Source organism: Anguilla rostrata, chromosome 9 (genome assembly GCF_018555375.3).
Source record: "Anguilla rostrata isolate EN2019 chromosome 9, ASM1855537v3, whole genome shotgun sequence".
Lineage (NCBI taxonomy): Eukaryota > Metazoa > Chordata > Actinopteri > Anguilliformes > Anguillidae > Anguilla > Anguilla rostrata.
In genome coordinates, this window is record NC_057941.1 from 33,006,444 (window position 1) to 33,032,767 (window position 26,324).

General features: G+C 42.5%; 1 protein-coding gene across 11 annotated transcripts; it reads left to right on the plus strand.

The window, feature by feature from the left end:
* Window positions 1–10,512: 10,512 nt before the first annotated feature.
* On the plus strand, window positions 10,513–25,926 carry LOC135263617 (regulator of G-protein signaling 14-like). Of its 11 annotated transcripts, none has more exons than XM_064351868.1 (16): window positions 10,513–10,770; window positions 14,194–14,215; window positions 15,798–15,958; window positions 16,761–16,853; window positions 17,057–17,200; window positions 17,753–17,929; window positions 19,258–19,372; window positions 19,633–19,691; window positions 20,192–20,401; window positions 21,241–21,317; window positions 21,793–21,919; window positions 23,385–23,466; window positions 24,107–24,162; window positions 24,271–24,382; window positions 24,740–25,322; window positions 25,364–25,926. In XM_064351868.1, exons 1-15 carry the CDS (start codon window positions 10,528–10,530, stop codon window positions 25,084–25,086), a joined length of 2,025 nt encoding a protein of 674 aa, XP_064207938.1. In that variant the 5' UTR covers window positions 10,513–10,527; the 3' UTR covers window positions 25,087–25,322; window positions 25,364–25,926. The 11 variants fall into 11 exon arrangements, with proteins under 11 accessions (XP_064207938.1, XP_064207937.1, XP_064207941.1 ...); XM_064351867.1 differs by having other exon boundaries at window positions 24,740–25,315; window positions 25,358–25,926; XM_064351871.1 differs by having other exon boundaries at window positions 24,740–25,315.
* The last annotated feature ends 398 nt before the right edge of the window (window positions 25,927–26,324 follow it).

Consider the following 26,324-nt stretch of genomic DNA (forward strand, 5'->3'; position numbering starts at 1 on the left):
CTCGCTCTTCTACTCCCCGGCGCCACCTGTCCCGAGCACCATGACGAACGAGGCGGGGTCCTGTCCCATGTCACCTCCTCTGGAGGATTAGGAGTCCACAATTAGCCTCCCTGCTTCCTTCCCCCTTCCCTCACCCCTCCCCCCCTCAACCCCCCCGCCCCAACCCCCCCCAAATGCTCCCCCCTGACCCACTGCTGTCTTAAAGACTTACCTGGATTATCCCTTTGCCACCTGTCAGAGAGGGAACCACAGAAGCTGACTGAAACCGTGCCACACACCCACAAAGATGAACTCCTTCACCTGCTCTGCTCTTCCTTTTAACTCCTTTTCTTGAGATTCCCAGTGTACAGATCATTAAAGATCATTAACAGGGGGGGGGACAACTTGTCATTAGAACATTCTTATTTTCTTCCCTCATTTTCACCCACGTGTCACAGTACAAAGGTACATTTTGTCTTCAGTTATAAAAACTCCAACTGATCAACAAAATTTTCCAACCGCCGTGAACAATGCTAGGCTTGTCACTGCGGAACACAAACCTGAATTTTTATATCTATATTCAGTATTTCTTTCTCATGTTATACATTGCCATTGTGGCATGTTAGGTATATAACCTGTAATGTCTTGTTGGGTATCTGGGCAGACTAGTCTTGCATGGGGATTATGCTATTCAGACCCATCTGGTGACAGCAGCTGTCATTTGCGTGACCTGTGGCAGTTGCTATCAGCTGCACAACTTTACTGCTAATGACCACAACTTAACACCTCTCACCTGCACACTAACCACACCTTACTACCTCTCTGACCTGAACACTGACCATACCTTATCACCTCTCTCACTTGCACACTAACCATACCTTAGCACCTCTCTCACCTGTACACTGACCACACCTTAGCACCTCTTTGACCTGAACACTGACCACACCTTCTCACCCCTCTCACCTGCACACTGACGACACCTTATCACCTCTCACACCTACACACTGACCACACCTTACTACCTCTCTGACCTGAACACTGACTGTACCTTATCACCTCTTTGACCTGAACACTGACCACACCTTATCACCCCACTCACCAGCACACTGACCACACTTTATCGCTTCTCTGACTTCCACACTGACCACACCTTACTACTTCCCTCACCTGCACACTGACCAGGTGGGGAGGGTGTGAGCAGCCTATCATAATCACCAGTATTTCTGTGTCAAAGGCATGCTTGTCTACTTGGTCAGTGTTGTCAGTAGCTGGGTTTACATGGAGCCTAATATTTCGATTAAAATCGGTTTAAAAGCCCAAGCAGAATGAAAATGCTCCATATAAACACCTCAATCAGAATAAACAGGCCCAAACCGATTGAAATTTCAATCGGTTGCAGAGGGGTAGTTTAAACCTTTTCATAAACCGATCAAAAGAAAAACTGTCCCATGTAAACGATGAAACTGATTATTTTCTGACTGCGTTCTTTCTGCGCATGCCCACCTTCTTGACGTAAATGCATAGTGACGTACGTTTCTCTCTACTGAATCAAACACGTGATGTATTCATCACTTTTGCGCATGTCACACAGCTGTTCCGATTGAATGCGTCGGCGCATGTAAACACCAGACCGTATTAGATCACATCCCATGTAAACAGTTGACCTGAAATCTTCAATCGGAATGATTTCAATCAGAATGAAAAAAAGTACACATGTAACCGCAGCTACTGAAAGTGGAAAATACACATAAGAAATGTGTGTTTGTAGCTAAGACCACATGGTGGCAATAGTGTGCAACTTGTCACTGAGCACTTGTTTACATACCAGTCCTGATATATCTTGCCTCTCACAACTCACATTCACACAATATAGTATGGCACGTGGTCAAAAGGGGCAGAGCTTAGATAGGAGAAACATGGCCGTACAGTGATGGAACTGGAAGCATTTTTGCAACGACAGTGATGGTTTCATTTATTAATTGCATTATTTTTTCATGGTTTACCTGTTTTTTGCAAAGTGATAAGGTATCTGGAGTAGAATATTATGCTGTGAACAGCTGAATGTCCTACTGTGATTATAATGTTGATGTCACAATCACTACTGGTAATTGAAATCAATGCAATTCTAGAACACTGACTTTTTACATTTTTTAATAATGTTCCAAAAACCTCCTCTTCTAAGGGTTCATTCCTGACAATCCTGCCCTGATGGTTTAGAACACATGCCTGCAAACTGCACGCAAGGTTAAGCTCCCTCGGCCAGAGGCGCAAGGCAATTTCCCATTCAAAACATCCAGTATCCCCTGCTGCACCTACACAGGCATGTCAAAGGATTGAGATGAAGTTAAGGACCATTTGCTAAGATTAGATCAAAATACATGCATGTCTTTCAAATATCAAACAAATCCCAAAAACAAAACAAGAAAAAAAAAAACTATTTTCGTTTCCCTCTGTCTGACAGAACATATGAGGCTCTGCTGACATCAGTCCCGGAAGCCCTGCAGTCAGTACACTGCTCGTATCTGCCTCCAGTACTATTTTTACATCCGCAGCCCTGTCTGTGACAAACACAGCCATTTGAAAGCATGGCTTTCAACACAAATCTGAAGTGGGGAGTAAATAACTTTACAGTTCCCTGACTTCCAGACAGCTCAAGGGCTTCATAAATTTAACTCACCATCTTGCTGTTTATATCAGAGGAGAAGCTTTTTCAAGTCTTTCCGCTAAGCTCTGTTGACCCAGAAATTGAATTTCAGTAATAATGATCCTACTCTTGATGTAGCAATTAAATGAGGGGGCGACATAGCTCAGGAGGTAAAATCGGCTGTCTGGCAGTCGGAGGGTTGCCGGTTTGATCCCCGCCCTGGGCGTGTCGAAGTGTCCCTGAGCAAGACACCTAACCCCTAACTGCACCAATGAGCTGATTGGTACCTTGCATGGCAGCCTTTCACCGTTGGTGTGTGAGTGTGTGTGTGAATGGGTGAATGAGAGGCATCAATTGTAAAGCGCTTTGGATAAAAGCGTTATATAAATGCAGTCCATTTACCAAATGAGGTTATTTATAATAAAACTGGATTAAAATTAGGATTGGATTAAAACAACTTTGGTTTATTTATTTTTTAAATTGTTAAAGGGCCAATGACATGCAGTTCAAACAGGTAAAAAAAAAATCAAAATTATTTTAAACCTGTAACTGCAATTTGTTCTTAAAAAAAACACGTTGGCAAGTCTCTGGCTGCTGCACCTCCATTAATGCTGAATGGCTTTCTAATGGGGCCTACTGAGAGTTAGAGACTCTCTAACTCTCTGTTCTGTTCATCAGTGGGAGATAAAACCGCAGGACAAACAAACATTTGGCTCTTAGACGGATTTGAAAACATGGGCGATGGCACAAATTAATAACCCTCGAATATTGCAGAGCTGCATTGGAGGTGCAATTTCCTCACTAATGAACAATCAATGCTGCTCTGAAAGAAAATGTAATAACTAAAAGTAATTTGCAACCAAAGAACAAAAAAAAAAAAAAAAACTTTGCTTTGACTCACGTTAATGGTGAGCACTTCCTCTTAATGGGGAGCCATCTGTATCTTAGCAACTGACCACCTTCCAACCAAAGTACTGTAGGGAGACTTTTCATGAGAATAGATGTGCTTGAGGGAGTTCAGAACATTATTTATCAGTAAATCAGCCATTCACGTTTCATTCATTTGATATAGCACTTTGGGGTAAAGCAAACACTTCAGAGAGTAAAGCATTGTTTTAAATTATAGCTAAGCTCGTAAGTTATGAGCTGAGAGAAAGAGGCTAGCCATAGCGCTTTGGCAACAGAAATGAAATTACTTGTGTGATGCAAGCAGAAGCAACGAGATGTCCAAGTCAGACAACTTAATGAGACCCCTCAGCACCTCACTTCCTCTTTTGAGTTTGCATGTTTGTGCAGATCCAGGGTAAAGTCTTTAAGAGGGTGCGGGAGCAGTGTAGATGTTGTTCCACAAATTGATGGCCATAGCCATCTGCACAACACCAAGGGGCTGACAGGACTAGGCTGAAAATTAAAGCTTTCATATGTAAATAGACATATATACTACATGGCCAAAAGAATGTGGACACCCCGTCTAATTACTAGGTTTGGCTACTTCAGCCACACCCTTGGCTAACAGGTGCATTAAATAAAGCATACAGCCATGCAATCTCCATAGACAAACATTGGCAGCAGAATGGGTTGTATTGAATAGCTCAGTGATTTTCTATGTGGCACTGTTATATTTTACCATGCTATAGCTTCCCCGGTCAACTGTATAGTAAGTGCTGTTATAGTGAAGTGGAAACATCTAGGAGCAACAACAGCACAGCCGTGAAGCGGTAGGCCATACAGGCTCACAGAATGGGATCGTAATGTATGCAAAAATTGTTTGGATCAGTTGGAGTTTTCTGTCGGTCCCTCTTCAACTGCTCGGTATTCAAGACTGGCAGCTTTAGGTAGCCACCAGCCAGTAAACACCATACTGTAGTGTAACTGATGAACAATCGTTCTCATCATTTAGAGTTCTGTCTTTTCTATACCAGATCTGGTCTCATTAATTCACATTTTCCTATCATTGTTATGCAGATGACACACAACTCTTCTTTTCTTTCCCCCCCTCGGCCACACAGGTCAATGATAAGATCTCTTCCTGCCTGGCTGACATCTCCACCTGGATGGCCAGCCATCATCTGAAGCTCAACCTCAACAATACTGAGCTGCTCTTCTTCCCGTACAAGACCTCCTTGCTTCGTGAACTCTCAATCACGGGTGATGGCACCACAGTGACTGCCTCTCACTCTGCCAAGAGCTTGGGGGTGGTCCTGGATGACCAACTGGACCTCAAGGAGCACATCAAGGCAACATCAAGGTCCTGCAGATTCCTCCTATACAACATCAGGAGGATTCGACCATACCTGACGATGCACTCCACCCAGCTGCTCGTCCAGGCTACGGTGACCTCTCGCCTTGATTACTGCAACTCTCTCCTTGCAAGCCTGCCAGCTTGTTCCATACAGCCACTACAGATGATTCAGAATGCCGCTGCCCGACTCATCTGCAACCTTCCCAAATTCTCCCACGTCACTCCTCTGCTGCGATCACTTCACTGGCTACCGGTCACTGCCAGGATCCGATTCAAAGCCCTGACCCTTGCCTACACTGCCGCCAACAGGACAGCCCCCATCTACTTGCAGGACATGACTCAATTCTATGTGCCTGCTCGACCACTCCGCTCTGCGGCAGCAGGGCGTCTTGTAACCCCTCCCACCCGCCCAAAGGGATCACAGAGCTTCTCCACCCTAGCTCCCCAGTGGTGGAACGAACTCCCCGTCCCTCTCCGAACCTCCCCCTCACTATCCATCTTCCGCCGTGGCCTGAAGACTCATCTCTTCAGACTATACCTAGAATAATCACCACCATGCTGTGTGTATATATATATTTAAAAAAAACAAAAAAAAAAAAACAAACCCTTTTTCCTGTCACTTGTTACATGTTGCCCCATCCCTGCACTTCTTGGTAAATTGTATTTGTCCTAATACTGTAGCTTATTCTTCTGCCTAGTTTGGCTTTGCAGATGTTAGACCAGGATAGTGTTCATTGTTCTCGGCTAGAAATAGCTGTACAAAATAAGTAATTGTACCTTATTGAACCCGTGTTCAGCAGTTGTCTACGATCATGAAAATGCACTTCTTGTACGTCGCTTTGGATAAAAGCGTCTGCCAAACGAATGTAATAATAATGAAATGAATGTAATGAACATCACCATTGGACTCTGGAGCAGTGGATACATGTTCTCTGGAGTGATGAATCACGCTTCACTATCTGGCAGTCTGAAAGACAAATCTGGGTTTGGCGAATGCCAGGAGAACGCTACCTGCCCAAATGCATAATGCCAACTGTGAAACTTGGTGGAGGAGGAATAATGGTCTGGGGCTGTTTTTCATGGTTTGGGCTAGGCCCCTTAGTTTCAGTGGAGGGCAATCTTAGTGTTACAGCATACAAGAACTTTCAAGAGAATTGTGTGCTTCCAACAGTTTTAGAAAGGCCGTTTCCTGTTTCAGCATGACAAAAAAAAAAAGAAAAAAAGTGAAGTCCATAGAGAAATGGCTTGCTGAGTTTGACGTGGATAATCTTGACTGACCTGCATAGAGCCCTGACCTCAATCCCATCAAAAATCTTTGAGATGAACTGGAACAGCGACTGCGAGCCAGGCCTTACCGCCCGACATAAATGTCCGACATCACTAATGGTCTTGTGGCTGAATGGAAGGGAATCCCTGCAGCCAAGTTACAAAATCTAGTGGAAAGCCTTCCCAGGAGAGTGGGTGCTGTTATAGCAGCAAAGTGGGGACCAACTCCATATTAATGCCCACGGTTTTGGAACGAAATGTTCAACGAGCCTCAATGGGTGTGATGTTCGGGTGTTCACACACATTTGGCCATGTAGTGTATATTAAGCTTTTATAAATATCATAGAACATCTTAGCTGCTAATAGACCGGAGTGCTGTGACTGAGTCATCCTCAGAATTAGTTTTTTCACAGAACTGAGTCCGCTGTCAGATCGTTGGAGACTTCTCGAGTGATTACCTGTGAGTCACATTTTGCTGACGCACATGCTCTCCCCTGTAAGAGCTGCTCTCACTTTTAACGTGACCTGCGATGCACCAATTCTTTGTCCCCTTGCTTTCCACCCCAGCTTTGCTAAGCTAGGTGAGTCACAAGAAACTCTTTTGAAAAGAAAAAAACAAAAACAAAAACAAACAAAAAAAACACCTACGACTTGATTTGAATACCACACTCTTAACTACAAAAGGATGCACTGCTATAAGAGCCACGGTTGTTGAAAACCATGTAAACTAGTCTCCTTTTGATGTACTGTCAACCTTTGAAACCTTTCATGGGCAGGAGGGTTCAAATAAACAACTGCCTAATAAAGGGTTCACAACTGAAGGAGTTTGCGGTTTGTTTAACTTGCCTTTTAGACAGACACATGAATTCACTTTCCTAGTTGCATTACCCTATTTACTATATACATACCTTTGACTGTGTCACTTGTAATGAGCATTGAGCTGAAGGAAAATTTCAATTTTATTTTATATTTAATGGACAATAAAGTTTTCTATTCTATTCTATTCTATTCTATTCTATATATACAGTATATATATATATATATATATATATATATATGCTTTATATGTAGCCATACTGTAGATAGTATGTAACTAAGTATAATTGTCATATATTGGTTTTTTTTCAGAGTGCATCACATGGCATGGACTGGGAAGAACAGTGATATTTACCTCGAATGAATAACTTTGAGAGACTGCGTAAGGAACAATCTCTGTAGACAGAGAAAATCCAACATTGAGCTATTTTTTGTGTGATTCTTCTATTGAGAGGACACAAAAGCATAAACATATATTTTTTTAAAAAGCATGTTTTTCAGTGAACAAAAAATGGATAATTTCCTTCTTTATGCCAGGAAACAAGTCTAGTTATCCTTTAATTATGCTCTTACTCTATTATCCTACATTCTTTGTGACATTTCACTTACAGCTGGCTCAGATTTTGTTATTGAGAATGCAGAGCTGTTGCTTTTCTACTCACATTTGTGAGTGACAGACAAGTTCTCATTATGTTGTGCCTTATGATGGTGTGTCTTTCAGATGCAATTAGCCATACCAATAAATGATTCAAATTAAAATCATTTTTTATTTTATTTTTTTTACAATTTGCATTTAAGTTATGTTGCAGACATCTTTAGTCATACAGACTTACAATAGTGCATTTAACACAGTGAACAAACTAGAGATTACAATAATTACACAAATGTTCACACCTCGAGACCTGGGCTTTGAATTAAAAGTAGACAAGAGTTCATTTTTATATTTTATATAGAAAGCTGGGGGGTCGCCTGAATATAAAGGTTCTCAGACATTTGCAGAAGGCAGCCAGTGAATCAGCCTTCCTGTCTGACTGGGGGAGGTCAAAACACCATCAGGGGAGAAGGGCAGAGAAAGGGCCAAGACGGCTGCTGGGTGTTCAAAGAGATGAGACAGCCAGCCGGCGAGAGGAGGCCAAAGCGAGAATTCTGATTGGCGTGTACAGTATGATGTAACCATTTGTCTGAAGAAAGAAAGGGACAGTGCCATCATTTGTCACGGTACGGGGGTTAGGACCCAGGCGCAGAGTGGGAAAAAACACGAAACTCAAAAATGTAGATACAAATAAAGACTTTACTTCCAAAACAAAAAAGAACAAACAAAAGGCCACAAGGGTCAATTCCAAAAGAAAACTAAAAAAAAAAATTAAAAAAAAGACAGAACACGTAAAGGAACTCAAAACACTGAAAACAAGCAAAACCAGAAACTCTTAAACTCTTAAAAAAGCATAGCAGAACAGGGAACAGAAACAGTATGGGCAGAACACAGACCGGGCAGAACACAGGCAGGTCCAAACGCAGGCAGGAAGAACACAGGCAGACGGAACGCAAGGCAGAACACGAGAACACAAGCAGGCAGAAACACAAATGAACGCAAGGAACCAGCACCCAAGTTACGGAACAAAGAATTTAAATAGATAAGGGTAACAAGACACAGGTGAACTCAAAGAACAATCAAACCAGAAAGGGAGGGGATAACAAGACACAGGTGGGAACAATAATAGAATAATGAAAACCAATAATACCATTAACACAGGGAGGGAGAACGAACTGAAACACAAAACTGAAGTGCTGCCATCTGGCGTCCGAAAGGGGAAAAGCAGAAACAGAAAATACAGAACCATGACAATTTACAGCTTTCGAATTGAATGTAGGCAGCCAACCGGAAACCAATGAAGTTTCAAAATAATGAGGCATGAGCGAATTTAGGCTGGCCGAAGACCAGGGAGGTAGCCACACGTTCTGCAACAAGGCTGTTTTTCTTTGTCCAGCAGTTACAGTAGCCCTGATGAGAGAATAGAAGAGCTTGTACAAGTAGCTCTGTGGCCTCTTGGGTGAGGAAGGGGTGCATTATTCTAATGTTGTGAAGGGACAAACTGGAGGATGGGCTGATTGCTGTGATGTGTCCTAAAAGCTCAGCTGGTAATCCACGGTTACGAAAGGTCTTAGCTCTAGGTTCTTTTTTCAAAACAACTTTAAAGTTTTAAAAGGGTAGAGTTCACACTTTGGAGGTTTGGAGGTTGACAGTTGAGAGCAGCTGGTTAGAGAAGTGATATATAACAAGAAAATGTGACTGAAAATGTACTGAAAACTATATTGCCATCATAGGACACATCCCATGGAAACAGTTCTTATTGTATGTCAGGAGAGATTTTCGGTGCCATGTCACTTGATGTTTCTTTACAAACATATTATCTTTTTTTTTTACCTAAGAACCACACAAAAAATATTTTTTTGAAAATATCAAGGAGAAAATGCCTCATATAGACTTTACATAAATCACGAACATTTGCCTCGGTTCAGTTGATTCATACCTCTGGTAAAGATTCCTGAATAATCTATTGGAGACTGGGTGTGGTAAGGTGTTGAAATGAAGAGGTCAATGTAGAAAATGGATACCAAATGCCTCCAACATCTAATTTCTATCAAATTTCCATAATTTCAAATCTATATTTGTCTCCAATGACAAGATCAATGATAACATAGTAAAAGTAGTCAGAAGAGACACAGACAAGGATCTGAAAACCTTGTTCTGTGCTGCTGTGGTTGCTCCTACATCCTACTGCCAAATGTCACCTCTCGAGTTGCTGAGAAAAGAACGGCTGGTATTCTCTCTTCTTCAAAACCAGATGAACTGAGGTTCACACTTTACAGCTACGTGTGTTGGGAAATGATGTGAACGATATCACGGATGCTACATTCGGTCTGCATTCGATCTCTTTCGGCTTGGAAAGAAGATCTAGAGGGAGATGCCATGATGAATGCCCACGGCTGATGAGAGATGTCCTAACCTGCACTGAAGACTGAGAGGGAGAATGGAGGATATGACATCTTCATCAGATCCTCACTGAGTCTCGTGAAGGTGAGTGTGTTGCCTTCTGTTTGCTTGATCTGTTCATCCAGGTACCACTCAATCCAATCATAACCTTTAGGTTTTGCTAGGATGCATGAATCAAATGAAAGGGCAAGAAAGCAAAGGAAAGAATGGGCTGAATACATCTATTAAATATGCTTACAAGAGTTTAGTTAGTTTAGCAAATAATCACTTTAAACATGGACTGAAAAAATATGAAAAAATATCGTGGGAAGTTTTCAAAGATGATTCAAAAGAAAAGCCTCCTGGATGCCAGGAAAAGTCAGTCTGAAAGAACAATAACAGTCTGAGACTAGAGGAGGAACTAAGCACTGTTTCTCAAAATGTATTGTTTGTATCGTCTATGGTTCATATTCTCACATGCAGATGTAAGTAAACATAATTGGAGCTTTAGAGTACAGCGAGCTAGGTGCCTGGGTGGAAAAGAAGTATAAGCAATCTTAGAGCCCAGATTATCATTTGAGTAAATGTTTTTAAATCAAAGAAGAAATGAGGACAAGTCATACACAAGTGCACAGCCCACACAAGTTCCTCTTGTGGCATGTTGCTAAGGCTGCTTCCTGTTCAGACAGGAAGTGCCAGCAGACACAAGTTTCTAGAAGAGAATGTTGTAATGTGTCATTCTTTTGCAATATTTTCAATGCTGTGAGTTGTTTGGGATTTTCGGATTCTGTTGATATTGGAGCCACGTTCAGGAACTCTCAAAACCTTGGAGTGCGCATTGGTCACGGGGTGAGTGTCAGTTTAGTTGTTGTAGTTTAGTTGGTACTGCGTACCATCTTATTTGTCTCATTTTGCAAAGAAAATAAGTACACTGCAACCCGGTTGGTGGAAATGCTCACATATTCTACCATTCACCCAACAGGAACTTCAGTTAAAGATGGAAAACCATCATTGCAGATTTTGCTTTTACGTCAAATTATTTACAGATGTAATTATTAAATAATCCAGTGTAACTGTATTTAAAGCATGACCGTTTCTGACCATTTCATATTTTACCAATGTAATTGTCTCCTTGGGGCTGCTACACACCTTTCATAGATATCTACTCACTTTGCGTGACATACATTATTGTATCTCAAAGTGACTAGATATTAACTGATTGAATTGTTTGTCACTTCCTTAGCAGTTAGCCAGTCAGAACTACTGGCTACTTTCCAGTAATGATAGCTGGAGTGGGATTTGGGGTAGGACTATTCAACATTTGACCTTCTAATGCACAACAATTTCATAAAGCTATTTTTTGTGTAAGACAATAACCTATTTAATACAATTGCTTTATGGCTTTTAATGTTTCGGACTCCACTGAGAACTGAAAATAGTTTCTAAGAAGAATGGGTGTGGTTTCATCACAGCATTCAAAGGCACGGCAGGAGCATGTCAAAGTAGTTTCTTATGGAGTCAAATCATTGCCAAAATGAGGAAATATGAATTTCTAATGCGCATTTCCCTACTTGTATTCTTGAATGGACAATTAGAATTTGTCCTTTGCAGTACATGGTTTGTATTTTAAGTATACAAATCTTAGATTTATATTTTTTAAAAAGCACATTTTTTTCCAATTCATTTTCAAGTATTCAAATGCAGGTACTGGAAACTGGCACATTTGCCACTTCTGTCCAGAATGGATAGGTTGAAAAAGAAATAAACAAAACCTCATGCCACCAATCACCATGCCGAAAGGTTTGTGGTAGTGTCATAGTGTTGTAATATTCCATGGTCCGATATATTTTACTGAAACCAAATGGTAATGTTTTCATAACTATCTTAATAAGATAATTAAGTATTGGTTTGAAGTTGCATTATAAATGAGTGAAAATGACAAGCCCTGGATGATGGTAAATCCTGCCTTTGCTTTGTATCTATTTTGCTATGCAGCAATCCTTTGAATCTCCAGAACCTGGCCATTGCTTCAATATAAATTACCTATGGCCAGACCTTTCATTCTTTGCTATATCTCATTGCATCTTTTCATTACATTGTAGGTATTTAGCAGACACTCTTATCAACTCGATCGAGCGACTTACACAACTCTTGCATAGCATTTACATTGCATCCATTTATACAGTTGGATGTATACTGAAGTATAGTATACATCTGTGGAACTCACCTGCATCCTGGTACTCAGACTCCAGCCTGTCACATCCCGAAGTCTCACTTTTGTGAGATGGAGCGTGCTGAAATCTTTTTTTGGTTTCCCTTCGGTAAAGGCAATTTCTCCCCTGCTCTAGAGTTGTATGATATAGTGAACATAGCGCATATGCTAATTTGCATCAGCTCACTGAAGATTGGTGTACGCAAACATGCTCATCTCTGTAGTTGTTATTGTTATTCCCTGTCAGAATACAGGGCATGCGGTTGTTCCCTGCACTTGGAACGGTACTTCTCTCTAGGGTTTTCGACATGCTTGTTCCTGGTTATGGTTATACACTTTGTTGTACGTCGCTCTGGATAAGAGCGTCTGCCAAATGCCTGTAATGTAAAGTAATGTCAGAGGTGGAAAGTTCAGGTTCAGGAGGTTCGCCCCAGTATTTTATCCCAATGGCCTGGATTGGCACAATTCTTCAGCTCGGAGGTAGCAGTAATTAGTGAAATCAGTTGGTTGAGTTGATGGGTGGAAGAAATGCATGGCAGAACTTTTACCCTCCGCTAGACCTTCCACTTCTGTTCACTGTCCCAGCATGGACTCTCCTTTGTGCCATTTTTTATTCTGCTTGTCAGCAATAAAAATGTTTGTTTCAGGACTTACCGTCATGCTGATAAATTAATCCAATAAAACTGGGATTAGATGGAAGAAAGGATTTTCATCACTGACTGCTTTTAGGGGAGTATGGTGTCCTTGCTTGCACAGTGGAAGGTAGTTAATTAATGTGTACACTAAGCGAAACTGTACATGTTAGATGCTTGCATTGCAAAGTGACAAGCTGAGCTCCTGGTGAATCTTTGGCCCAGTGAAAGTAGGTTATGCAGAGATGTTCCAAAAACAAAAGCCGAAGATACAGTTTGAATTAGGCAGACACAAAATACCACCAAGAACTGGCTTGCTTTATAAATATTTATCCTTCCTGTTCTTTATCACGTGAATGTATATCTGCTATTCACAATTTGTGGTTCATGCACACGTTCGCTATCTGTTCACACTTCTGTATATAAATCTTGTGTGTCATTAACCTAATCTGATGAACATTTAATTTAGGTAGGTGGGTGGGGGATGGGGGGGGGGGTTCATGAAGGGCTTTAAAAAGAAAAACCCTGGGCTTGAAAAGCATTCATTTCCTGAATGCTGACCCCTGAGCCTTGACCCCTGTGTCATGGTTTTGGGTGGCTTGAGCGTTCTGCTCTATTCCTTTCCACCCCTGCTTCTCTAATTAGAGTTTGTCACCTCGTTTGGGTTAATGGTCTGTAGGCATGCAGAATTCACTCTGCCTACAGACCCCTTCCGCGCTGATTGGTTCAGAGTTCGGCAGGCGTGTTGATTGCGTTACTTAAGGTGTGGGTTCACAGAAAGATGGTGCTTCAGTGTCATCTACACACAAGAGCCGGTACTGGTAACCCAACAGTGCTTTTCAGCGCTTTGTACCTTACATAAAATTCACGTCCAAGAATTATGCCCATAGGCGTTAATAATCTCTTGCGTAAAAATTATACAAGCGAGGTATCTGGTTTAGCACGTCCATGACTCCTTTCGTCAGGATTATCACGGGGTAGAGAGTTAGGAGGAGATCAGTTCTGCGAGTTGTGCAGTTATTCCTCTCTCTCTCTGAGCTACGGAGGTTTTTGAGTGTAGTGCCCAGAGGTTGGGTCTGCATCAGCTCGCTCCGTTGGGCTATTGTTTATTTTATTTTCATTCTGAGTTTTGGAGAACCTATCTACTCCTCCCCCTTGGTAGGGAGTCCTCCTTTTGAGGTTCCCTTATTTAGTTGGGATATTCCCGTGGAGTGGTAATCGTTTCTGTTCGTTTATCTTTACCCTTCCTCGATCTCGGAAGAGATTTTGTGGCGTGCTCAGTTTTTAGTGAGACGCTTTATTAAGATCCCTGTTCAGTTGCGCTTGGTCTCCGTCTCCCAACCCTTACACCCTGACCCCAGACATGCTTGGTAAACGTACACTTTACCATATTTGTAATGGATCTTCTCTTTCTTTTTGTTCTGGCAGGTCCTGGCAGTGTCCGACGGTGGTAAGATTGGCATTTTAATGACCCTTTAAATTATATAAAAATTGAGGTGCACACAAAATAGTTAATTGATAGAATAGTTTCATTATTATTATTATTATTATTATTATTATTAATAATAATAATAATAATAATAATAATAATAATAATATAATAATCATAATAATTAATAATCTTTTATTTTATTTATTTTTAAAAATAAAATATCTTTATTTTATAGTGCTGTGAATGAAATATTCATCCTTTCTGAGCTGAATGGAATAAGTTTAAAGGACGACAGTGAAAATGCATTGACGTTAGATGTCCCTGATTACTACGTGTCAGACTACGTGCGCTCAATGTGAAACCTTTTAGGATGTGGTCGGCCTGCTGCTGGATGATCTAAACGTTAATGTAGCAGCAACTTCCTTTCGGTTTGGCCTGAGATCACAACACACCAAAAAAGTACACGAAAAAAAGGGACTGTCATTTTTTAAAAATTCCATCATTTACAGTAACCCCAGGGACAAATTTTGCGTTTTAAAGTTTAAGTACACTGCCCTACTACTGTTTGCAGTTCAAGATGATCAATATAAAACTTTGACTTTAACTGTTAAGTTGGTTTCACTTCTCCACCACCTAAAAAAGGCATGAATGGTGTTTTTTCACAGTTCCTATACACAAAATGTTCCCTGCGCGGCATTCGCCGAAAGGTCTTAGCTTCCTTCTCATTCTGACGGCTTCCTCTTCACTTTTTAAGCACACCCATGGTGCATTCTGGGATAGCATGAGGGTGGCAAGCTAGTGTGTTATGGGCTATTTTCTCTCTTATTTTTGGTAATGATCTTCAGAGCTGAGGCTCTACCCAAGCTCTGCTTCACGCATTCATTCCACCAAGAACATATACATGCTAGATCAGGTAAGAGAGGTTAAGTTGGGAGATATTCGATAGAACTGCTATTTTGTCACATTCTTAACTGAGGACTTTAAACCTTACTATTAATCGGTTTTATTTTCAAATTACCTTTCCTTAATTTCCGCAGTCACTGACCTTGTGGTGATTTAAGTGCTCAAACCTGAGAACAAGGCACCAAAAAAGCTAACAAGCAAGGGCTTGCAGTTTTGAATGTGCAGTTTGCTACTGTAAAATGCTACCCAGGAAGAGCTTGCTGAGTTCATGTTACCTGGCAGCCTGTCATCCTCTTTGTTATCAGTTTACTGTGGTGTGCTAAGCTGAGAACAGAAGTGTATGGACAACTAATATTTCCTGCCAGTTAATATTGCAGCCTGACAAGCATGAGGTTTGTCTAGTACTGTATGTGCACTCTCAAAACAGATGTGTTAAAAAAAAAATCGACAATGAGTCATTTTTTAACACCTCCATGTCTAGTTTAGGACAGCAAATTTTGTGTTATTGTCAGCACAGTCTGTGTTAAGTCTCCCTCTTTGCTGAAGATAACACAAAAGCAGCAACACAAAAAGTGAGTTGGATATTAGCACATCCGTTCTGTGAGCATATCGTGTGTCTGAGATTCCTGTTGGTTTGCGTGTTGAACTTCCGCGTGGCAGTAGCGTCACACGCGTGTTTCGCGTCTCACTTGTGCAGAGCTGAACATGATCACGTCAGAGGACCACGGCAGCTGCCACAGTTTAGACAGTAGCCCCCAACCACACGGCTGTCAGCACTCCGCTGCGGGGAAGGTGGCCAGCTGGGCCGTGAGCTTCGAGAAGCTTCTGAAGGACCCCACTGGTGTCTGTTACTTTGAGGTGAGCCGACCTTCCACCTTAGCCTCCCCCCTTGACCTTTCAATTTTTTGTGGCATGATGGTAAAAGAGAAGACGAATGAGCAAGATTTATTACTCGGTCTAACTAAAACAAAAACAAACAAAAAAAGTTAATTTTATTCAATTGGCATGTGTGCATCACACAAATGTTTTTTTATAATGATATAATAACATTATCAGACCTTATTGTACACTGTTTTTAATCACCTGTAGATTTACAATTTGGTGAAGACAGAAGTTTATTTCCCCTTTAGGGATAATACATTCTTAGTCGACTGGTTATCCTTTGTTATCATTTAATCCATTTACACCGATGGATAGTGTTATTGACATCCCAAGACAAAAGTTTTTATATATATTTTTTAAATTGAGAAGGGGTTAAGTGACATGGTTAATAAATAAAATTGGTGGGAGAGGAGTAAATTCAGCAGGACTGGGTGAAACATTTTAGCAAAGCCCTAACACCAAGCCCAGAACAAAGTTATACTACACTGATTTAAAAAGGGACAAATAATAAAATTCCTGTTCTTGACTCACCCAGTCAAAGCCTAGGCCTAAATCCAGCATAAAATCAATGGCGCAATATAAAGATTACAGTCCATAATCAATCTCCAAAGTAGTACCTGTCAGAACAGAATGTGCAAGGATGGCAATGCACTAAAACCTTTTCCACCATGCATTTGTCTTCAAAGGTCAGCTCGGGTCAGGCTACTGGGATGACCGGTGAACTGGCTAGCTAGTCTTTTTTTGTGTGGGTGGGGCTAAAAGTGTGATTTCATTGCAGGCTTTCCTGAAGTCAGAAGTCAGCGCTGAGAACATCCTATTCTGGCGGGCATGTGAGAAGTTCAGCCAGATACAAGCTCATCAGAAAGAGGAGGTATGCTGCATAATATTGATGGTAATGAAGAAGATGATGATGATGATGCCGATGCCGATGATGACAACGATATTGTGACAGTGTTGAGTGCATAAAGCTCTTGCTTAATTATGCATAGTCAACTCTAAAAAAATAAATAAATAAAAAATTAAAAAAATGGTACCGTGATACCAATGGTTTCAATTTATTTGTCTGTTTCTCAGCTATCCAGAGAAGCTCGATCCATTTTTGACAACTACCTCTCAGACAGTGCCTTCCATGCCGTCAACATCGATGAGACAGCTCGCATAACTGAGAGTGACCTACAAACTCCCACACCAGACATGTTTCATAAGGCTCAGCAACAGGTAATGCAAAACAGACAGACATACAGGCTGGCAGGCCGGCAGGTGGGCAGGCAGGCAGAAAGCCAGGCAGGCAGACAGATAGACATGCTCCATTCAGTGGCTGTACAGACATACAGATAAACATGATAAAATGGTTCAATTGCAGTGTGATGTTATGGTTTAAGCAATTAAACTGTATTTATGGTGACAACTTTTTTTTCAGTTTAGTAGATTATAACTAAGAAAAATTACTGAGATAATTACTATAATTACTTTTAATGAAAATGAATGAAATTTTTAAGAAATTTGTGAAATATATGTTTTAATTTATTGAAAATAATTATTGTTAAGAATTAAGAATGAGTATTGTAGCAAGAACAGGGCTTTTAGTTGATATTGATTTGTTGTGTGTCTAGTGTTCTGTGAGTAAATGTATAATTTTTTCCAGGAAGGATCCCATAATTTCTAACTCTGTAAGAAATATGGTAGAGTAATTCCATGCATTAATAGCTCTGCATGAAGCAATAATTTAAAATGTCTGTGTTACATTTTCCTTTGACTTCTCTCCTGCAGATTTTCAAATTGATGAAGTTTGACAGCTACACTCGGTTCAAACGCTCCCAGCTCTTCCAGAAATGCATGCTTGCTGAAATGGAGGCTCGGCCATTACCAGGGCTTGGTCCCCGGTCCACAAACTTCGGGGCACTGCAGAACACCGGCTCTGACTGCAGCTTCAGCAGTGAACGCCAGGTGATGCATCTACACCAAGAAATACGGTACACACGGTGCACCAGGATTCAATTCAATTCAATTTTATTTGTATAGCGCTTTTAACAAAGGAGTGGCAAGGAAAAACTCCCTGACTGATAACAGGAAGAAACCTTGAGCAGAACCGGACTCAGAGGGGGAACCCATCTGCCGCGGAAAGTCAATAGTGGCAGGAGGCAGGGGTGCCCAGCTGGTCTAGCTGGTCTAGCTGGTCTAGGGCTGGAGCTCAGGATAAAACCATAGAAAAAGTTCACCTCCCATTTGAGCAGCCCATTAAAGTGTGAGAGAAGGCCGACACACATGCATGCAAAGACTTAAGTTTAAAGAAGGAAGTGACACGTTAACACAAAAGAACTAAAGCATAAAGCAGGAAGTGACATGTATACACAAACACTAAAACATAAAAAGGAGGGGCCTCATCCTACACAAAGACTTGGGGCACGTTCAGTCTGAAAATGGTGTGCACCGTTTTGCTACGGTTTCGGGGTTGAACGACATGTTTCCTCGAAACGGTGTGCAACGGGCTTTGAGGTACGTTTTCTCACTTGGTGGGCATGTCAGAGGTGTTACCCAATCAGCAGCGACGTGTATATAAACCCCGCTATTTTAAAAAGGCAGTGCACTGTGGATCCAACTGAAGTCCTTTACAAATGCATCCACTGCAGCTTGGTGTATGCAACAATTGAATAGGTTAGAAGACATGTTTGTCGTATAGTATTTTTTTATAGTATTAAACACGTATTTAAACCAATTTCATCAGGCTTCGAAAATTCTTCGAAAATAACGCGAAGAATGGCCTTCTCAGCTGCCATAGTTGCAATGCTTGCGTAACACAACAGGATGTTCAACGCACCACCGTTTCCGTTTAAATAAACGTTTTGCTACGTTTTGTCGGGGCTGAACGCACCCTTGGGTTTAACAAAGAAGGTGACCTCGGTACAAACAGACTTAAGTGTAAAGAAGGAAATGACACATCCACAGACACTTAATTGTAAAGGAGGAGGTGGAATGTTGTGACGCAGGTCCTGCTGATAACATAATCTGAGGAGCCAATCATAATGACGAATTATGCAGAGGGCACTGAGCCTGCAATCAAACTGAATGGTGGATGAAGGGGAACAATGTGGCTCTTTCTTCCTGAGATGTGTAATCAGCATAGCCTGTGTGTGTACGAGTGTGTGTCGTGGTTTAGATTTCTGTGTGTGTGTGTGTATGTGTGTGTTTATGAGTGTGTGTCATAGTGTGAATATGTGTGTGTGTGTGTCTAAGTGAGTGTTTACATTGTGTGCATTTGTATTTGTCTACGCAAGAATAAGGTAAAGCTTGGAAAGTGTTCACATCTGGAAATGGAGGCAGAGAGGAGAAGAGGTCAGGAGAGCAGAGCGGTGTGGGACAGAGGTGACCAGCAGAGAAGATCATGGGAAGGTGTGTGATTAAAGGCCTGAAGCAGGGCAAATGGCACCAGAGTTAGGCTCCCTACCTGCCCAGTCCTTATCAAAGCAGGCTTTCAGGCTGCACTCATGACTATATGGTTTTCTGTTCTGTAATTTTTTAAATTCTATCGGTAAATATAAATGGTTAAATAAGCTTGTACTTAGAAGCAATCGGGTGTAATTTATGACATTATCTTTATAATGATTCTATATTTTTTAGTAGCCTGCTAACTGTAATTTCTTTTGCTGCAGCCAAGCTGTCTGAACGGTGCGTGGTCTCAGGGGGCCAGCGTGTAAACTCGGCCATGCAGGTGAGGGACCCTTGCTTTGGGGATTGGGCAGGGAGGTTTTGGGCCTTGTGAGCCCCCTGTTTCACGGCATAGTGGTGGCACTCCTTCATTGGACAGGAGGAGGGACAGGGTCTGAGCGATGGAGGCTTTTTTAAGGGCAGAGGTGGAAAATCCAGGTTCAAAAGTAAAAGTCCTCCCAGTACTTTGATCCAGTCACCTGGATTCAATAGCACAGAGGCAGAACTAATTAGTGAAGTCAGCTGGGTGGAAACACATGGCAGGACTTTTACTTTCTGAGCCATGGACTTTCCACGTGGACACCATCAGTGAGTGTAATCCTCACAGATTCAAGGGCTTTGAGTGCCTTTTGTAACCCCAGTAACAGAGCTGCTATGCTTAATGAACTGTTGAGATGGTTCTGAACTTTTGACTGACTCCTCCCTTCACTGTGGTTTGGTTATGAGCACCTTTATCAGGCAGGTCATAAAACAGCTCTCTCTCTCTCCTCTCCCCCATGGAAGAGCACGGTGTCCGGCCCCAGGGATTCAGAACAGGGGCGTGTCGCGATTAGGCAGACGGAGAAGTACTGCTGCGTGTACCTCCCCGACGGGACGGCCTCTCTGGCCCCCGCCCGCCCCGGCGTCACCATCAGGGACATGCTGAGGGTGCTTTGCCAAAAGAGGGGGTTTGACCTCTGTGACATCACCCTCTACCTGCAGGGCAAGGACAAGGTGCATCTCATGCGTCCGCTCTAGGTGTCCTGGACCAGGGGCATCACTGGACCCCCTTCACCTCCTCTTTTACCCCTCAGATCCTACTCTTTCCATTTCCAGTATTCATTTGACACTTCTGTCTATAGATCATTTCAAAGACCCAAGCAACACTATTACATCTGTGCATGTGAGGCTTGCTCTGTTCCTAATAAACTTCCAGCATGGTTTCACTTTTAAATACCCACTAGTCTGAGATTAAAGATGACAAGCACTTCTTTTTTAATTCTTCCCAATATTGAACAGCAATCACACTTCATTACTGGTAAGGTTTAAATGATCTCAGTCACATAAAAACACCAAGAGCAAATAACATCGTAACTACAGGCACTAAAACACAGTAGACAGTAACACTGTAGACATTTAAATATCAAAGTTGGTAAAAACTCAGTAATAAAATAACTGAATGTAATATGAAGTGCAAGAACACTTGGCATAATGTTACAGTAAAATAATTTTACCGGAAACCAGAGCTAGCTTTAATAAAATAAATAAAGGAAGTCCTATAACTGCACTTTTATTTATTTATGAATTTATTGGCTGGATCGCAACAGCGGGGCCAGCGCTACAAACGCGAATGAATGAAGTTACACCATTGGTCGGCCGGTCCAGCCATATACTAGGTTTTGGCCTGGTCTCACAGTAACCGGGGGGTTAGAAACTGTCTGTGGAGGTGGTGTTTCAGCAGCCAGGCAGGTCATTCCACCACCAGGGGACTGGGGAAGGAGGTGGAAGAGTCTGCCTGGTCCTGGGTCAGGGTTTATCTCCATTGAGTATTCATCCCCACTGTCTCTCTGCAGCAGCCACTGTCCCTGGATCAGGACAGCAGTGTGCTGAGGGAGCAGCAGGTCCTCCTGGAGCTCCGCGTCACCTTTGCGTAAGTCTCTGGGGCTGCGTCCGAGGGCCTTCTGCGTTTGAGCCTGCCCTACTCTCTGTCCTGGTCGTTTAGACAGAGAGAGGTTCCCTTACTTCTCACTTGGGTGTGTGGGGATAAGATGGGAGATTAGGGGGGGCATTGCCTGGGGGTGGTATGTGTCTCAGAGTGTAGTCTGGCCTTCACAGGGTGGAGACGGCTTAAATGGTTTGTTTGCTCCCTCCCTCTCCATCGTAGCCAAAGATACAAAATGGCTGCCATGGAGTAGATGGGTGCAGCTTATTTGTTCTGATTAAGGTGAGCTTTCACAGAAAAGTGCTTTAAGATTGTGAAAAGTGCCATTTAATTCTTGTTTAATTCATGTTTAACTTTATTAAGACTGGCTCATGTGGTGATGCTGATGAATTTACCTCATCCGTTAGCTCTAATTGGCGAAGTAAAAAAGGTAATACAGTTCATTATATGATGTGTGTTTCAGTGTGGAGATTGCCTTCATGAGGAGCAGAGTGAGAATTGTGGTGAAGTCCAGCAAGAGTCTGCAGGAGGCGCTGTCCATGGTGCTGCAGAAGCATGACCTTCGACCCCAGGATGTCGTGCTAACCGTGGTGAGAGTGACGATGAGACATGCCCATTCCCTTCTGTCTCTGGCACAGTGGCTCCCAATCTCGGCCCTGGGGTCTTGGGGTACCACTTTTAATTTGTCATGGCGTGCATAGCTCTTTCTGACATAATGTGGCTACTGTAAATAATCCCTCTAAACATGAAAAGCACCTAATTGATAAAAAAAATGAACTGTGGTTGAAATGAAAACCTAGCATTCACAGTGGTACCGCAGTACTGAGTTTGAGAACCACTGCTATATCCTCTATATATGCTCTGCCGTACCATATCTGATTTGTTGCATCACCCGCCTGCACTATTGAATTTGTCCATGAGTTATACGCTAATCTCTTTTTCTACAGACTGTAACAGTACTCATAATGTTCTCCTAAGTCACGACAGCTACCTGTGTTGTACCCACAGGGGAGGAGATATACAGAATGCAACAAAAAAAGGGACCCATGTCTGGCGTGTACCTCATATAATTTCTGTACAAAATTGCTCAACAGAATTACTGTGAGGTAGAATTGATATAATAAAAATGTATTTTGTGGCTGGCCTTATTCAGGGAGGCAGACATAGTGTGCATCGTGTGCATTATATTTTCTTTTTTTGTCATTTTACCGCTATTTTCTCCAAATTTGGAAAGGCCCATTTAAATGCATCGCTGCAGCCTCCTCTGTCAGTCTGGGGAGAGCATGGATAAGTACACGCTCTCCTCAGACACGTGTGAGATCAGCCGCTCAAAGCTCACCGACGCCGAGCAGGAGGCAGCGCGAGCGCTTGACTGATGCCCGCGGTCCGCCACGGACTGAGACGCTCAGACGCTCGTGTCACCGCCAATTGAAATTCCTCGCTCCTGGAGCGACGCCACAGCCAATTACGCGCTGTTTTGCTGCGCTGCCTGCCAGGCTGGGAAATCTGCACGGTCTGGATTTGACACCGAGTCGTGGGGCCTAGCCACACAGTAGAACACAGCCCTAATGAGGATGAGCCAACCAGCAGACCCTTCTTGCACATTTACAGTGAACGGCTTTACTGGATACTGGAGAAGTTCAATGCTGTCTAGGCAGACACTGCTAGCTTCTAGCTTACTCATTGTAAAAAAGAAAGAGAAAGAAAAGAAGAAAAAGAAAGAACAGACAGGAGTAAATTACATGAAAAAAGAAACAATCATTGAAAAAGCCACTTCCAACAGGTACTTCACAGATTTAGATTTTCTGAAAAGAGACAAATTGATTTCCCATTTCCAAATGATGGAAGCTCAGAATTGTTCTTTTTCACAAGACCATCAAGATACAGGAAAAATATATAAACATAGTAGCCAAGAAAGAAAAATAAATTTGGGAAACATACACTTCACCAGTCTGGCAGACAGCACATTGAAAGTATAGTAATTTATATCCATTTAATGGCAGTAGACACAAGTGGTTAATGCAGATGTGTGTCATATGCACTTCCTGTTTATAGAGTGGCTGCATGGAGCCGTTGAAAATGGACATGCTGGTTTTCCCTCTGGCGAACAAGACGCTGCTTCTGGACAGAGCGAAAGGCCAGTATACCGCCTGAGATTCCTAGCTTTCATGCATGCAAGATTGTATCAACCACCTACAGTACCACCTACCCAAACAGCCAACCAATGGCTTTCTGGACACCCCACACTAGAAGAATTAATCAATAAATAAATAAATAAGAAGTAGAGGATGTTAATGTGCCAGAAACCAATTAGAACCAGGACAGCTACGCAGTAGCACCACAAATACAGTATATCTGGTCAGAGATATACTTCACTGCTTTAAAAGGGCAAGAGAAGACTGATTTTGTTGCGGACAGGTGATCTAATATCGACCCACAGATAAAATGAACATTATCGTTTTCAATATCACCCAATATCACTATGTACTGCTTATAAGAAAAGTACTACCAAGACCTACTTAAAGTAAAATGTCAACACAAATATAATTATTAATTATTTAATATAAACAATTTATTTTCTTTCATTTGATTACCTGATGAAAACAGTGGAAGAAAAGTTCATATTTTTTATGCCTAGATACAACTTCACATTAAACATATTAAATGACTCAAAAGTTGCTTTCTTATAACTTCTTCTTTCATACGTCTTTTATAAAAGTTCCAATTGCACAAACTATCTAATTCTGAATAGTTTCCACACTTGTCGCCCATCCCAGGTGAACTCCCCCACAGTGGCAGTCCTCCGGGCAGTGTTCCCGGCTCCACCTTCCAGGTGAGTAACCAATTCGTAAAGTAAACGTTTGCGTCATATCGAGATGTATGAGGCGGAACGTTCCCACTTTTTTCAGTGCAAATGATGTTTTTTTTGTCCCCCACCCAGCGTAGAGGAGCGATTACCTCAGAAACTGCAGAGGGCCTGCAGCCAATCGGAACCCGAGCCAGACCTAACAGGGCGAGAATTACCGCGGCGAGGAAAACCTATGACGTGGATGGTGGGTGTTTCTGAGGGAAACGTACGCGTCCAACTCAGATATCTGTGTAACAGTGCTATGCAAATTAGATTGAACTCAATTGGCTATTTGTGCTTTTTTCCCCACATGCATGACTTATGACATCACTGAAATATACTATAGATAGTCTTGCTTTTGTTTCAGTTCTGACATGTACTGTGGTTAAATTGAAATGGCTTAATGAAGAGGACAAAGGATTCTCTAACTCTCTCTCCCTCTCTCTCTCTCTCTCCTTCTCTGCCTCCCTCCCTCTCCCTTCTCTCTCTCTCTGTCTGTCACTCTCTCTCTCTCTCTCTCTCTCTCTCCCATGCTCTCTATCACCCTCTCTCTCTCTCTCAGCGCTCGCTGCCCTGCTCTCCAGGGTGCAGTGGTGCAGTATGGATGACCAGCGGTCGTTACTGAGGAAGGAGCATCTGGTGATGCCCAGCTTCTTGGAGCTGCCCCCAGCGGCAGGTGAGGAGGAAACGGAGGAGGCACAGGGGGAGAACAGGGGGAGCGAGGAGCCCAGTCCCACCTCCGCCAGCCCCCCTACACCCTCAGGGGCCCCCGCGCTGTCAGAAGAAGAGGGAGCAGTGGGCATGGCTGCTCCCGACAGAATGGACTCAGATGCTCAAAGCCTCTCCCCTTTGTCTCGGCCTGACGGATCCTTCTTCTGCTCAGACTTGTCTCGAGAAACAGTGGTGTGAGCGTGTGACTGGGGGTGAGTGTGTGAGTGTGTGATTAGGGGTGAGTGTGTGAGTGTGTGACTGGGGGTGAGTGTGTGAGTGTGTGACTGGGGGTGAGTGTGTGAGTGTGTGACTGGGGGTGAGTGTGTGACTGTGGATCAGTGTGTGAGTATGTGACTGCGAGTGAGTGTGTGACTGTGGATCAGTGTGTGAGTGTGTGACTGGGGGTGAGTGTGTGAGTGTGATTAGGGTTGAGGGTGTGAGTATGTGACTGCGAGTGTGTGTGACTGAGGGTGAGTGTGTGAGTATGTGACTGCGAGTGAGTGTGTGACTGTGGATCAGTGTGTGAGTGTGTGACTGCGGGTGAGTGTGTGACTGGGGGTGAGTGTATGAGTGTGTGACTGTGAGCATGTAAATGAGTGAGGATGTGAGTATCAAGGTGGGTGTGTTTGAGTAAGTTTGTAAGTGTGTGTGCATGGGAGGTTTAGCTTGTAAGTGCTTGTGAAAGTATGTGACTGTGAGATTGTGCAAGGGTGTGGACATGCAGGTGTTAGCATTTGAGCTTGTTTAAGAGTGTTTGCATGTGCACATCATGTAGTGCTTGTATGTTTCTTGTGTGGGGAATCATGCATTGATAAAACTGTGATTACAGATTTTATGATGTTAAACAACAGCCTGTATTATGAAATATATATTGTGATTACCTGGATTATTGTATTTATTCTAAACTGATCCCTATGCTTCAAAATTGTCCTTTTAAATAGGGATGTATCATGTTTATATATTGCATTAATACATGCTTTGTGTCATGCAGAAATATATTTTTGAATGTTATTCGTTTCAGTAAAAGACTAAAGAAGACATGAACGCTCAGATCTCTCAGTTTCTTCCTAATTCCTTCCCTATTTGGCGGTTGAATATTAAACAATGCAGACAAAACCTGATGAAACGGTATGAAAACAGTATTTCCATAAACACATCCCTCAACTAGTTTTCGGGGCTGTTATTGAGGTGGAGGAATTCACCAGGCTGGCCTGGGTGAGACAGGAAGTGAGCGGATTTGGGGAGGGTGATCATTACCAGTGAAACTGAGAAGGGAGCTCTGTGGCATGGGGCTCTCTGACATGCAAGAATTTGCCTGCGCTGTGAAGTCTTGAGAGGGAGAGAGAGAGAGAGAGAGAGAAGGGGGAGAGGGAGACAGACAGAGAGAGAGAGAGAAAGAGAGAGAGAATTATCCTTGATAATTATAGGATGCATGA